This window comes from Empidonax traillii, unplaced genomic scaffold (assembly GCF_003031625.1).
Source record: "Empidonax traillii isolate 1590-97213 ecotype Southwest subspecies unplaced genomic scaffold, ASM303162v1 scaffold571:size529327, whole genome shotgun sequence".
Classification (NCBI taxonomy): domain Eukaryota; kingdom Metazoa; phylum Chordata; class Aves; order Passeriformes; family Tyrannidae; genus Empidonax; species Empidonax traillii.
In genome coordinates this window covers 42,513-55,813 of record NW_020955764.1, presented here as the reverse complement: position 1 = coordinate 55,813, position 13,301 = coordinate 42,513, and the positions used below count along the sequence as shown (strand labels likewise).

General features: G+C 43.1%; 1 protein-coding gene across 3 annotated transcripts in view; it reads right to left on the bottom strand.

The window, feature by feature from the left end:
- UBE2Q2 (ubiquitin conjugating enzyme E2 Q2) overlaps window positions 1-13,301 on the bottom strand; it is a 43,661-nt gene that overhangs the window by 22,016 nt on the left and 8,344 nt on the right. For all 3 annotated transcript variants that reach the window (XM_027897958.1, XM_027897959.1, XM_027897960.1), the window contains exon 2: window positions 7,808-7,912. In XM_027897958.1, the coding sequence (XP_027753759.1) occupies window positions 7,808-7,912 (105 nt within the window). The remainder of the gene's footprint in view (window positions 1-7,807; window positions 7,913-13,301) is intronic.

Genomic DNA, 13,301 nt, shown 5'->3' with positions numbered 1-13,301 from the left:
AATAATATTTAAAGAGCCCTCTTTTCCTCTGTAATCACTGTAACAAAGCCCCCACTGTGGAAACACGGCAATCCAGAGATGGCTCCCATTCATCTCCCCATGGCAAGTGAAGAAAGCCATGAGCAGAACACTCTGCCCCGACATCATCATCCAACCCAGACACAGGTGTCTGAGCCACAGATCACTGTGGAATAAGCAAGAGGCAGCGTTCCATGAGACAACATGGTCCATTCCCACTGCCCAGCTTAAAAAAACCCACGTCTTCAAAAAAACCCAAGGAGGAACAGTCTGAGTCTGATTTTTCATATCCTGAACTCTTCCACAGGGCACACCAGTGAGGCACTGGGAGCAAGACAAGCCTGCTCTTATCTCTGATTTCTGTTTCTAACTTGCAGCATTTCACTGACACTCTTTTAACTGCAAGGCAAGAACACCTTACACTCACTGTTACTCAAGCCAGAAAAATCCTTCAGTTCTGCAGAAACAGGCAAACATTAATTAAGTTGATTTCCACAACTGTTAAATTTCTCCAGGCAGCCTCAGATTCCCAGTTAAGGCCAAGACACGGAAGGCTGTACTACTGCACTCCCTAACTTTTCAAGGGCTTTGCACAGCTATGTCAGGAAAACAAAGAAAGGACTGCAGAAGGCATCTGTAAAAGGATCCACACCTCATTATTTGCAGGATGACTCCCTAGATGAAGCTTGCAAAAAATTATACATCCATTTACGCACTTTTCTTCCGGACACCAAAGGGAGTTCGTCCTGCCACTTGTCAAGGAAAGTGTGTTAGACACCCAAGTGGGCACACACATCCCTCAGCACCACTGAAGTGACATCTGAGTGGCAACCCCCTCCCCCTGAAGCACTTCCCTATAAGGGAGGGAACTCAGGGAATGTGCCCTCACCCAAGGCACAGCACAGACTTCACTATTTTGAAAGAATTATAACTCTACAGCACTATTTGGTGTTTGAATTTCTTAAAATATACAGTAAATCAAAGTAAAAAAAATTATCTATTCACTCCAAAATACTGGGCACGTCTAAAGCTATTGGCCAGTTTAGATGCTCTTACCTTACTCTGCAGCAAGTGAAAACGCAGTCTCTCCAGGGTTAAAAACTTATTGCCAAGCCCAAATCACTAGCAGTGATAAGCAAATGTTGCCTTTATGCTATCTGAAAGCTCCAGTGCTTTTCCCTTCTACAGCAGAATTCCACATTCTGTGTAATAGGAATGCTATTTATCCATCTGAGGCCATGAACTCAGACACCAGCCCTGCACTACAGCAATGATGTCACTCCCTCCCATCACACCACATTTGCTGTTCCTGCATTGTGCATGACAGTCATCCTTCACTCAGAAATAAAGCAGATAACACCGAAAGGACTGGAGTATCAGCACCACATTTCTTAGGAGTGAACACATGAGATGTGACGGTTTATGTTGCCCAAAGCTTTCTGTAACAAGCACGTTTCTCACCGACATTAGGACTCTACATCTGAAACCTCCTGGGTGTCTCAAACATCAAGCAATCTTTTAGCAGGCAGAAATCAGGTTAATCCCTCAACAAGTTAGTTGCCAGACAGAATCAGAGGTCTAAGAACTACTGTTCTCAATAGGTGCAAAATGCTTAAAGCTGCACCACTACACATTCTGCTGAGAAACTTTTTCTCTGCACAAACACTGCCCCACGGAGAGCTGGAGCATAAACCATACAACCTGAAGAGTTGTCATTTTTCTCTCAGAGCTGTGTAAACCCAGGCAAGCCATTAATTTGTTTACATCTGCTGTGAAGCGCACACACATAAAAAAAAATAAAAAATCTAAGTGGTGGGGGAAGAGCAGCACCATCAGCAGCGGGCTGGTCCATCAGCACTGACCTTGGACAAGCAGATGAAGGCAAGATTAGATGTGTCTACACTGGAAGAGACAGCAAAGGCTGGAAAGAGTTCAAGAACTGCTTCCTGCCCCGGTTCCTCCACTCCCCATCCTGCTCATGAGAAGTCCTGTCACCTGAACCAGAACTAAGAAGGAATTTTTGCAGCTGTCGTGGTTTTGCTCTGGGTCAGTTTTGTTTTCCACCCCCCACATAATTACTACTAGTTGAGAGAAGGTATTTGCAGACAAAAGAGAGACAGGATTTGGGGAAAACAGTATATACATTTATTACTAGTAAAATAAAAACTACTAATAAGTAAAAGATTAAAGAATTATATCTATAGTAATTTCTACTCAAGTTAAAGTGCTATATATATTTACACAAAAATACTTCTTCCCTTTTATATCAGTCTAAGGAGAAGAAGTAGTTTCATTCTGTATCTTTGGAGTTCCAGCTTTTTCCCTCTAGTAACAGATCTTCAGCAGCAGTAGCACTTTCATTGCAGTTGGAATTTCTTCTCTCTCCCTTTCGTTCTGTGTTGGCTTCCAGGGCTGGGCTTACCCCCCTCCTGGGCTAAGACTGAAGGATGGAGATTACTCAGGTCCCGAAGGGTTTTTCTTCCATAGGCTTGCAAGGGGACACTTGCTTACTATGGATCTTCTTCCACAGGGTTACAGGGGATAATGGTTTAAGAGTCTACCCCTGTTTCCCTATGGAGGTCCCTCCCCATGGGAGAACAGTCTTTGATAGACTTCTCGGCATGGGTTTAGCACGAATCCCACACACACACGGGTTCCAGCATCTCACATGGGCCATCTCGCTCCAGCATGAGATTTCTCAGAGTTACAAAATCTTCAACAGCAGTATAGATCCACACACGCACGGATCTCGGTATCTCACCTGAGTCATCACTGCTCCAGCACAGGTTTCCCTCAGGGTTGCAAATTTCCATCAGGACCCTGTCTCACTTCAGTTCTTTTCATGAAGCCTTGGTTCTCTTTGGTACATCCACAGACTTCTTTATCAGTTGCATGGGAAGTCTCCTTACTTCAACAAAGTTTTACAGGTGGCAGGGATTTATTTTCAGTCTTTTCCCTGCTAAGGAGAGAGAGTAGAAAGGCAGGGGGGAAACAAGCCTCCCCCCTTTCGCACTTTACTTTTATTGCTGTAGTTTCAGCTGCCAGCTTCGACCTTGGAAGCTCCGTTATCTTTCGGCTGGAATTTTTCCACAGCAGTTTCTGTCCAAGCAGTCCGTCTTTTAAACTTTTTTTTCTCTTCACTCTCTTACAAGAGAGAAGGGAGGACTTCAGTGCTGCACCTGCTCCCCCCCCCGGCCCAAGCCGGGGGAGGAGGGAGTCTGGCCCTGCTTCGGGCCTACTACTCCTCTCCCCTACATGGCTGCTACTCTAATTCCAACTGCGCCAACAACCTTCTCTTCCGTTTTCTTGAAGATGTAATTAGCAAAGGCGTTTCTGGACTTTTGATTGGTCTTTTTGTCCGGAAATTATCTGGACAAAACCATCATCAGCCCCAGGGTTGGGCTGAGGGGCAAAACCACGACAGCAGCCAGGCCCCAACACCCTGGAAGGTTCTCACAGTCCCATCCAAGGCAGCACCACAAGCAAGGGACACTAGCACCCTCCAAGCAACAACCTGCTGGCCCAGCCTGTGCCTCCTCACTTCCACTGGCCCCAGGGATCACACAGCCCTGAGGCAGCTGAGCAGCTTTGGGGTGGATCAATCCCCAGTTACACCATGAAGGGGAGGCAGAGAGGTGCAGATGGCAGCAGGGATGCCCTGCCTTGGCAGGATCCTGCCCTTCAGGGTTACCTTAATGCAGCTGTCACTCTACAGAACGTTTTTAGAGACCAGCTGCTTTGCTTGACATCAGTGTCTGCAGTTTGCAAAGGTGGTGGCAGAGAGAGCAGCTCATCCTCTCTCTACAATCCTTCTATTTATTGTTACATTTTCCCTCCCCAGGAATTCATTTCATACCCTTGATCTTTCTGCCATGATCACCATCACTTATCCCTTGTACTCTGCTCCTATGTATGAAAAACCACAGGATAATTTGGGCTGAAAGGCATGTCTGGAGGACATCTGACCCAGCCCCATGCTCTAAAAGCAGGGCCTGGCATGATTTGGTGTGTGTTGTTATGCACAGACTGTACCAACAGGAAAAGATTTCTGTCACGTATCAATAATTTACATGCATTTCCAGGGTAACTTCACAGGCTTGACTAATGTAAAGTGAATGCTTAACACACACACACACTTTGAGGTTACTGAAGGAAAGGGGCTATCAGGACACCAAGAGTTTCCCTGGAATACAGACTGCCTAAAGCACAAACTCAACACAGAATGCACAACCAGAACGCACAACCCTCTGGGGACTGAAGGAGCCACGTGAGGAGCCTGCAGAGGGGAAATGCTCAAGTGACCAAATGCAGTGACACATTTATAAACCTATTACATTGATTATAATTAATATAAAAGTAAAAAAGACATAATGCACACCCCTGTCATTTTTAATCCTTCAGGAGCTCTGAGAAATTGGCAGTTGTTGTGGACACCAAAGTGCTGGTTTAGAACACAAAAACACTTCTTGGAGTTTTCTGTTTCCTATGTTAACAACCTACACATCTGAGAGCAGCCTGGAACTCTCTCTTTCTGAAACCTAGGCTACACCAGGAGGCTTTTTATGCATGGAGAGATTTTTCCAACGCAGTATGAAAGCATTAACAATTTTAGGATCCCTTTGATGATATTAACACCCTGCTGGGTTCACTGGGAAACACCTTGGGTTTGGATTATCACAGAAACTGCTCAAGGAGGATAGAGATGGAAACAGGGAAGCAATAACTGTAACCTGGAGCGTGGCCACCACCCAGCTCTCAGGTAACCTGTGGCAGCACCTGCCCTCACACAAACTCAGCAGCCTTGGCCAGCTCCAGGAAGAAAAACAAAGCTTATTCCTGCATTTTCTCTCTGGATTCCCAACACATGATCAGCTGCTGCTGCACTGGAAGTTTGCAAGAGACAACATCCTTCCCTGAAGTGCCTCCACGTGGGACTCACTGTAAATTATTGACATCCAAGCAGCATCCTTCAGGACAGCAGCTCATCCAAGCTGTAAACACACTCCTGCCAGGAATTCTGTACTTTTGCCATCTTCCATGCAAGTCTAAGGCCTAGAGAGAATGAAAACTATCTATCTGAATTTAAGTCCACTTCCCTATTCTCTTTAAAAAGCAAACCTCCAAACAGCATGTAGTTACCCTTAGTACGTCATGAAGGTTTGAGGCTTCAGACTCACCTCATAGAGCTCCCACCATATCAAACTTCCCAAGGCTGTAGGATTTCTCTTTTGCATAGCACAACCACTAGAAGGCAGGTGGCAGTTTCATACGTATCAAGTCTAACGTGATGCTGGATTTTTCAGGATCTGAAAAGCAGTTCAGCAGACACTGAGGGCTGGAAGAACTGTGCAGCCCCTTCATCTGCTGACTGGAACTCGTTCAGCATTGACAGTCAAGCAGCTAAAGTGTCCAAACCGAATGATGTCTATGCTGATCACATTCTTAACCAACCTTTCAACACTTTTGGTGGTTTGACACATTTTCCCAGCAAATGCACCATGCTCATACAAGGTAATTCCACAGTTTCGGGTCAGTAGATTTTCCAGGAAACACATCCAGGATTTCAACACCACAAACCAGTTTTTTTCTCACCATGTCAAACGACAAGGCTTGCTTTCCCCTGTCAAACATTTATGCCTGAAGAGCATAAACTCAGTTTTCCAAACAGCTGATACCTGTCACAAGCTACAAATCAGGTAGAAAGGGCAGAGGAATTCTAAAAAAGGCTAAACCAGGGTACATGTGCCAGCAGTGCTTTTGGCACACAGTCACTGTGCCCAGTTAAGCTCCTGCAAGAGTCCTGTGCCATTTCCCATTCAAAATCTGATGGTTCCAATGACTTTGAGTTTAGAGTAACACGGCACTAATGATCCCTTTACCTCCAATAAGTGAAGTGATAACTGGTTTGAAAGATTCTAGGAAGGTAAATTAAACTACGTGAATTTTTCGGAGACTGGGATAAATTAGAAGCCTTTGGATTTCTACAGGTGGTTCCCTATCCCTTCCTACCCTGCTCCAAAAGCTGTGTGAGCTGCTCCGATGCCACCAAAGGGGAGGAAGTTGCACGGAGAAAAGTTGTGGGGAGAAAAAACAAGCCAGATTTTGTAGTGTATTTATCTCTTCAACCACTCCCATCTGCCTTCATCTTGGCATAATGAGACGCAGGGTGGATTCCTGAGAAACCAATGGGCCATCCACAGGTGCCTGTTACATCAACCCAGCAGCTTTCACCTGGGCAAGTACAATCTTGATATCAGAAGCTGTTTTCTTATCAGCTCCACGAGCAGTGTCTGTGCATAAGCAACCGAGCACAGCCAGTGCCATGCGTGTTTACAGCAAAGCCTTCCAGCCCAGTGCAGGCAGTTCCACAGAGGAAACATCCTCTGCAGAACCCTCAGGCTGAAGCCATCAGCCACACCAGCTTCCCACTGTACAATCCTCTGCAAAGTGTATTTCAGAGAAAAAAAAAAAAATAAAAAAGATCACTTGGCCAGATTTTCTGCCACTATTCCGTTCTGTGTCTTTCTAGAAGTCACAAAGATTAAGAGATCCATCACATTCTTCTGAAGTGGTTTGATCCAAAGTTCAGGTTGAAGTACAAAATGCACAACTAAGACCTGTGGCTCCTGCAATCACATCCAACATAAAGTCACCAACATTCCTCTGCAACTGTTTTTCATTATGGCAAGGCCCTTAAAGGCTCTCACTTTAATTAGTGTCCTAATTATTTCTGCAAGAAGTCAAATGCATCCTAAACATTCTTTAGAAAAAGACTCTTGTACATCCCTACATTAACATCACGCCAGTAAACATGACAAGTAGTAGACTTCATAAGAACATTCCCAATTTTTCCAAACCAGGCAAGTACTAAGCACACAATCCACGCAATAAGCAGGATTCTGCAGGCTGATTTGTTTTGTATGCATAAACAAACACAACATGTTAAAATAACCTATTAATAAAGATCACCTTTAGAGGCTACTTAATAACCGTAAAGCTGAATTTGGAGTGGAAAAACAACACTTAATCACCGAATTTTCAGCGTGCTGCAAATACTAATCCTTGGGGCACAAACTGCATTTGTACTGACATTTGTCTCCAAGCGCTATTCAAGGACACTTACTTTCCTACACAGAATGGGAAGTTAATTTTTATATATCCACACACACACAGAGCTCCTATCACTGCATGAAAAGGGTACTCAAGTCAGATACAATGCTGGAGAGTTTTCTGCAACACAAAACAACCATTAGGATCTGTACAGAGATTTCCTTCAAGCAGCAATTGCCCAAAGTCACAGCCCTGTTTAAATGCATCGGTCCCTGAGGAACATTCAGATGAACCAGAAGCTCTCAGGTCAAGTCTCCTTTACTGAATCCAGGAATTCTCTGTATTATACCCACATCCTCAAGAATGTATGTTTTGCCTCTGTAATTAATCTCTGTGCAAAGAAAACTCTACAAGAGCTGTTTTTTTTTTTTTTTCAATAGTTTTAACGTTTTCATCCACTTCACTGTTTAATTATTTTCAGAAAGCTTCGCACTGTAATTACTGGGCCTGTAACTTCACTTCTCTTACAGAATAAGCATTTAAATAATCTTTTCCTCCTTACCTCAAATCTTTTTAGATTACTTGTGGCTCGTATGACTTTGGAAAAGAAAGTTGTTTTTACAAAACCTCCCAAACGACCCCAAAAACCAAAGAAACTGAACTGCTTGTTAATATGACAAAGAAAAATAAATCCCCAAACCCAAATAAATGCCCAAAACCACCAAAACACTTTGCTCACCAGAGTATTGCTCTTCTTAATATCTTCTAAACGCTCTAAGACTGAAGTCAGGTTTGGGTCATCTGATTCTACAAACCATATTGGTGATGAAGAGGGGTAAGACTCCTGTTAAAAGAACAAACACAAGACCCAACAAATAAATAATCAGAAAAAGCACCAAAGCTTTTAAAAATCATTCACTCCCCCCAAAAAAAATTTCACAACACAGTATTTTATCTTCTTCTATGCCAGGTAATACAGAAGCTTTTAACACCACTTTTTTTTTTAAGCAATGCAAAAGAAGTTGAAAGAAATCCAGCCACCTGGTTGTTCTAGTATTTCAACTTATTTTAATGTTGCTCAGATGATGGATAGACATCAGAAACATTGCTGAAGAGTTTAAAACCTTGGGGGCAGGCGGAGCAGGGGGGGAGAAATTTAAAAGTGCAATACAGGTGATAATGACCAAAAAAATGGAACCATAAGTAGCACATGTGAAAGAATAAAACTGTATTGATGCTGGTTTTGTTCACATTGTGAGGATGGAGGGAACCACAAAGCTTCCAACTCAACAATAAATGTCCTTTCACACCATTGACATGTCTGGATCTTATTTGTGTCAGTTATTTAAGGCATTCTCTACTTCTCACCCCTTCAATTATATTTTAGTAGCTAAAGACAAATTGCTGAACCTCAGTTTTATCACCCAGATATTATCTTCATATCCCCAGGTCTGAAAATTCCCTCATTATCTCAGAATTCATTTCCCTCAGTGCAGTTGAAAAGGAAAAACTCCATCTTTCTCGTTTCCAGAGACAACAAATCATGCTTGATTCTTCCACATTTAGAGTCAAGTCTAACTATGTTAGAACTGGCTTTTAACAATACAAAGCCTAATTCCTCACTGGACCTCCTGGCTGAGGTGCTGAACCCCACAGGAGAAACCATGGGATTACAGGACATCAATTTTAGCAGAACAGACCATCACAACAGTTCCCCCCTGGCATCACACTCCAGCAAAGCTCTGCCTACAGAGGTCTGAAAATTCCCACCCGTAAAGGCTCTGCAGAAACTTATTTTTTAAACAGGCTCATTCCCCATGAGTTTATTTTCTTCTCCTAAATCCCAGCTAAAGCCACCTTACAAGAAAACATGATATTCCCAGTATCTTTATGAAAAGACAAACTGTTCACATCTTTCATCTGCACTTCAAAGCACCCTACACATAACACAGAGACCTCAGAATATCTACTCCTGATTAACTAAGGCCTAACATCTCACATGTCCATCAGGAAAGCCCAGTGCTCAGCTCACCAAGATTTATGGCCAGGGCAGGCTCACAGATGGGTACACCCATGTGGTTTAATCCTTTTTCTCCTTTACACAACACAGCAGTAGGAAAAGTGTTATTTTCTCCTCACTTTCACTCAATGTACTCTTGAAAGACTAACCAGGTTCTCTGTGGGAGAAACAAGATTGAACTCCCTCCCCTCCACAGGGTTTCCAAACCATTATTATTAGGCACTGAACTTCATTAAAGATAGTCCAGGCTTTGTGCTGATAACATCTCTCTCATTTTTAATAACATGCAACCTACTTGTAAAGCCTTCTGCAGTGGTGCAATATCCTCACCTCAAGCCTTGCACACTGCACACTGATCTCGATGCACAGGGGGCCCCACTACCTCAAGACCTGCTTGAACCAGCTGTTTTTGAGCCCTGAACTTCTCTCATTCACCTTTTTTAGTTGAGAGAAAGGCAACAGAGTAAACACAACTACCACAAGTTTAGATTACACCAACATTCCTGTCAGGAAATACAAAGAACAAGCAAAATCCTCTCCAAGACTCACTAAACCACCTGTTTCTTAAAGTCCTCAGACTTGTTAGAATAAAAATATTCTCCAGTCAACATTTGGACTGTGTATGCACATTCTCCTAAGAGGTATTTTTAATCCTTTTTTTTTTAATCAAGCATTTTTTAAATTTTTAAATCCCAGCACATGTGAGATCAGGCATGACCAGGGCTGACAGTGCACACCTGATGATCAAACACTCCCAGAGTGTTTAAATGCCTTCTGCACTGGATGACGGCCCTTGCTCTTGTTCTGCTCTCATTCCATTTATCAGCACTGAAAACAAGTCCTCCTGTAAGTGAGAAAACTTACAATTTGATACTGCCTGGATTATTAGTGCACAGCACATATGAATGACCATGCCCCCCAAAATTATTAGCTATTCAAATTCTTAGTCTGATTTAGCTTTTCAAACGTGAACAGGAACAATGTACTTCTCAGAGAGGCTTTTCTTTAAGACTGAGAGTGTATTTACCCAGCTGTATCAGAAAAGATTTCAAACTTCAGGTTTTTGGAGGATGGATATTTGATTGTGCGCTCCAACTTTTTCACAACGGGTGCTTAATGTTAAAATACAAAGCTCAAACAAACTACTCTTTTGTTGCAACACTTTTTAACTCTTCAGACTTGCCAATAAATATATTCATTTTCCTTTAAAATCAGAAATGGCATTAAGTTTCTCTAGATCTGTATGCAATCCATATTTTGGGAACAGCTGATTTCCACGTGGACATGAGTCACTGTACTTTGAAACACAGAATTCACACACAGAACTTCAGACATTCTGAACTTAAGATGCAAAGAGGCTCAGGAGTTTGTAACAGCCACATCATGCCACTTAGAACTAAGCTTGTGGTTTGTTAAGGTCACACAACTCAACTTCACATCAGCTAATTCTGTTGAGAGAATTAAAGCAGCTTTTTCTGTCCTATCTGCATCCTGCAGAGATAAGGGTTGGATTTGAGCTGTTATGCCATGTAAGGAACAGGCTTCCCAGATAACAAAGTTTCATGAGAGGAAGCTCAAAATAGAAATTATTTTAATTCTCCGTGGCTAAAAGCCCCGTTATGTTGGGCCTTTTACTATCCAGCTGACAGACAGGGATTTTTGGATGTATAATCCATCACCCACATTAAGTGTTCGAGATCCTTTATGTAACTGCTGGAACACGACATCTCCTTGCTCTCTCAGAGTAAAAACACACCCTCATCCCGAGAGGCAAAGGCTCAAGACAGTACCCGGGGACAGCTCCAAGAGCCAGGTCAGGTCCCAGCGCGGCTGTGCCACCCTGACTGTGCCACCCTGACATCACACCTCGCCGGGACAGACAAAGGCGGGGTGTTTACAGCAGCCCAGATACAATCACAATTCACGGCATCATCACTTCTGCAGAGCCTTTGTATCGGCAGCGGGACGGACTGGGGGAGCTTTGTCAACACAAACGCTGCTGTCACAGAACGAGGCGAAAAGAATTCAGCCCGCTAATAAACACACAAAACACAAAGAGAGCAAAGCCCTGCGCTCCTGCCAGGGGAACCATTTCAAACCCCAGCAAATCATTCAGGAAAACCGCAGCGTGTTAGAAGGATACACACGGGATCTCGCTGCTCAGACATTCCATTACATCCCCCACTTAGATTTTTTTACTGACGATTTTGCTTACGAAAGAAAAAAATAAAAAAAAAAACAAACAAGGGGCAAAAAAGCGACAGAAGATTGCAGGAACACACACATTAAGACAGCTTTTCCCGGGCAGGATCTGTCATCTAAGTATATCCTATCTAAGCTTTCTCATCCGTAACAATAAGGCTGTTTTCCTTGCGATGTTATATAATCGTTACCCGGCTCTCCAAAGCCACAGCGACACAATTTTGCTGTCGGTGAGACACTTTTAAACGAGCTGTTCCTAAACGGCTCCAATACCGCGAGGCTGTTAAATTGAAACAAGACATCTTGCTCCTGCTCTCGCGATCAGAGCGACCTGCACACCCGGTTTGCCACCGCGTCTGCTCCTTCACAATCGAGCCATTTCCTCGAGCCCGAGCGGCAGGAACGCACATTTCAACACGCGGCTGCTGCATCATCACCTCCGCTCACACTTACCCGGGGACGCTTCCCCACTGGCTTTAATTTCCAGATCACAGTAGATGGAAAAAGTGCAGGGGTTTCTTCTAAAAATCCTTAGCGTACTGGCGGAACAAAATGCAATCCCCATCACAGACAGGACCCAGTTCTGTTCTTTTTACACCAGCCACAAAAATCAGCTCAGTTTTAGTTGTAACAGCACTTCTGATTTTTTTATCTGCTCAGTCCCAAAGTTTTTCATCACCCCCACTTCACTTCCCAAAAGCAGAACATCGGAGTCCCAGATCTTTTAACCAGCTTAGCTACTTTGAGAAGGCTGGAACGAGACCATTCCAGCTCACCCAAATCTTGGTCATGAAGTGGGTAAATCCTAATGGAACAAGACATCCCAGAGGGCTAATGCAGTCCTCCCAAGGTGAATAAATTCACAGCTATAACAATCTCAAATCATGGATGGCTCTCCCTCAGCAAGCACCTTGATGCTACCATTGGCTGTGGATAATATACACACCCAAATGAACATTCAATAAATACTGAAGATTAAACTCCACAATTAGCTACAATTTAGTACACATTATTTGCGACTCTTAGTCAATCATTCACTAGTTATTTTTCACCTGCCTCAAGGTGCCTTTAGAGGGAAAAAAAAAGAAAAAGCACAGAGTTAATATTAACAAATATATCAGGATTTGAGAAGATATTCTTAAAGCTAAAGTTTAGCCTGCTGATCATAAAACACTAGTACTTACAGCTGCTTAAAATAGCATTAGCAGTGATTACACAACTGACAGACTGTTTCCCATTATTAGGGGCCAAATTTTCCAAAGGCAGCTTAAAAGCCATAAGCATTTTCTACCACTAGTTACTCAAGTGCCAGAGAAATGTTACTTGAGTAACTAAAATCACCAAAATTCGTATTTTCAAACATCCAGACATCACCATTTACTCTGTTGCACAGCTAAGCTAAGGAACATGACAATATTCTATCATCTGCACTTTTAAGGAAACGACAAATCTTTCACACATAAAAATCTAACATGTCAGTGATCCAGAGTTCTAAAGGTTAAGAAAAGTGTTTGCAACGGAGGGTTTAAAAGGGAAGTTTAATACTGGTGGGTAGTGAGGAAGCAAAGTGAATTCTACCCACCTCTGCTGAACAAGAGGATAACTTCAACCTGCTTTTCCTTTTGAATTATAAAATGGTATATAACATACTATTAACCTGCATATGAAGAGCAGGACATCATTTAGTCACTAGAATTCAGTTAAACAGAGACCTTGAACTGCTTCTAAGCCACAGAAAGCAAGCTTGGATTAGCTTTACTTTTCGTCCTGACATGCTCAGCTCAAGGAGGGCAGTTGTTCCAACTGCTGTGTTCGGTCAGGCACCAAGTTCAGCTGTCTGAAAAAAGTCTCTCTCTTCAACACACACAAAATTACTGCAGTTCTACTCCGAGTTTAAGGGCTGTTTGGACAGCCACAGCCTACACAAGACAATCCCAGGTGAAGCATCATGCTTTGGTTGGATCCCTGGCACTGCAAGAGCTTCATCATCGTGCACTTTGCAGGAGGGAGG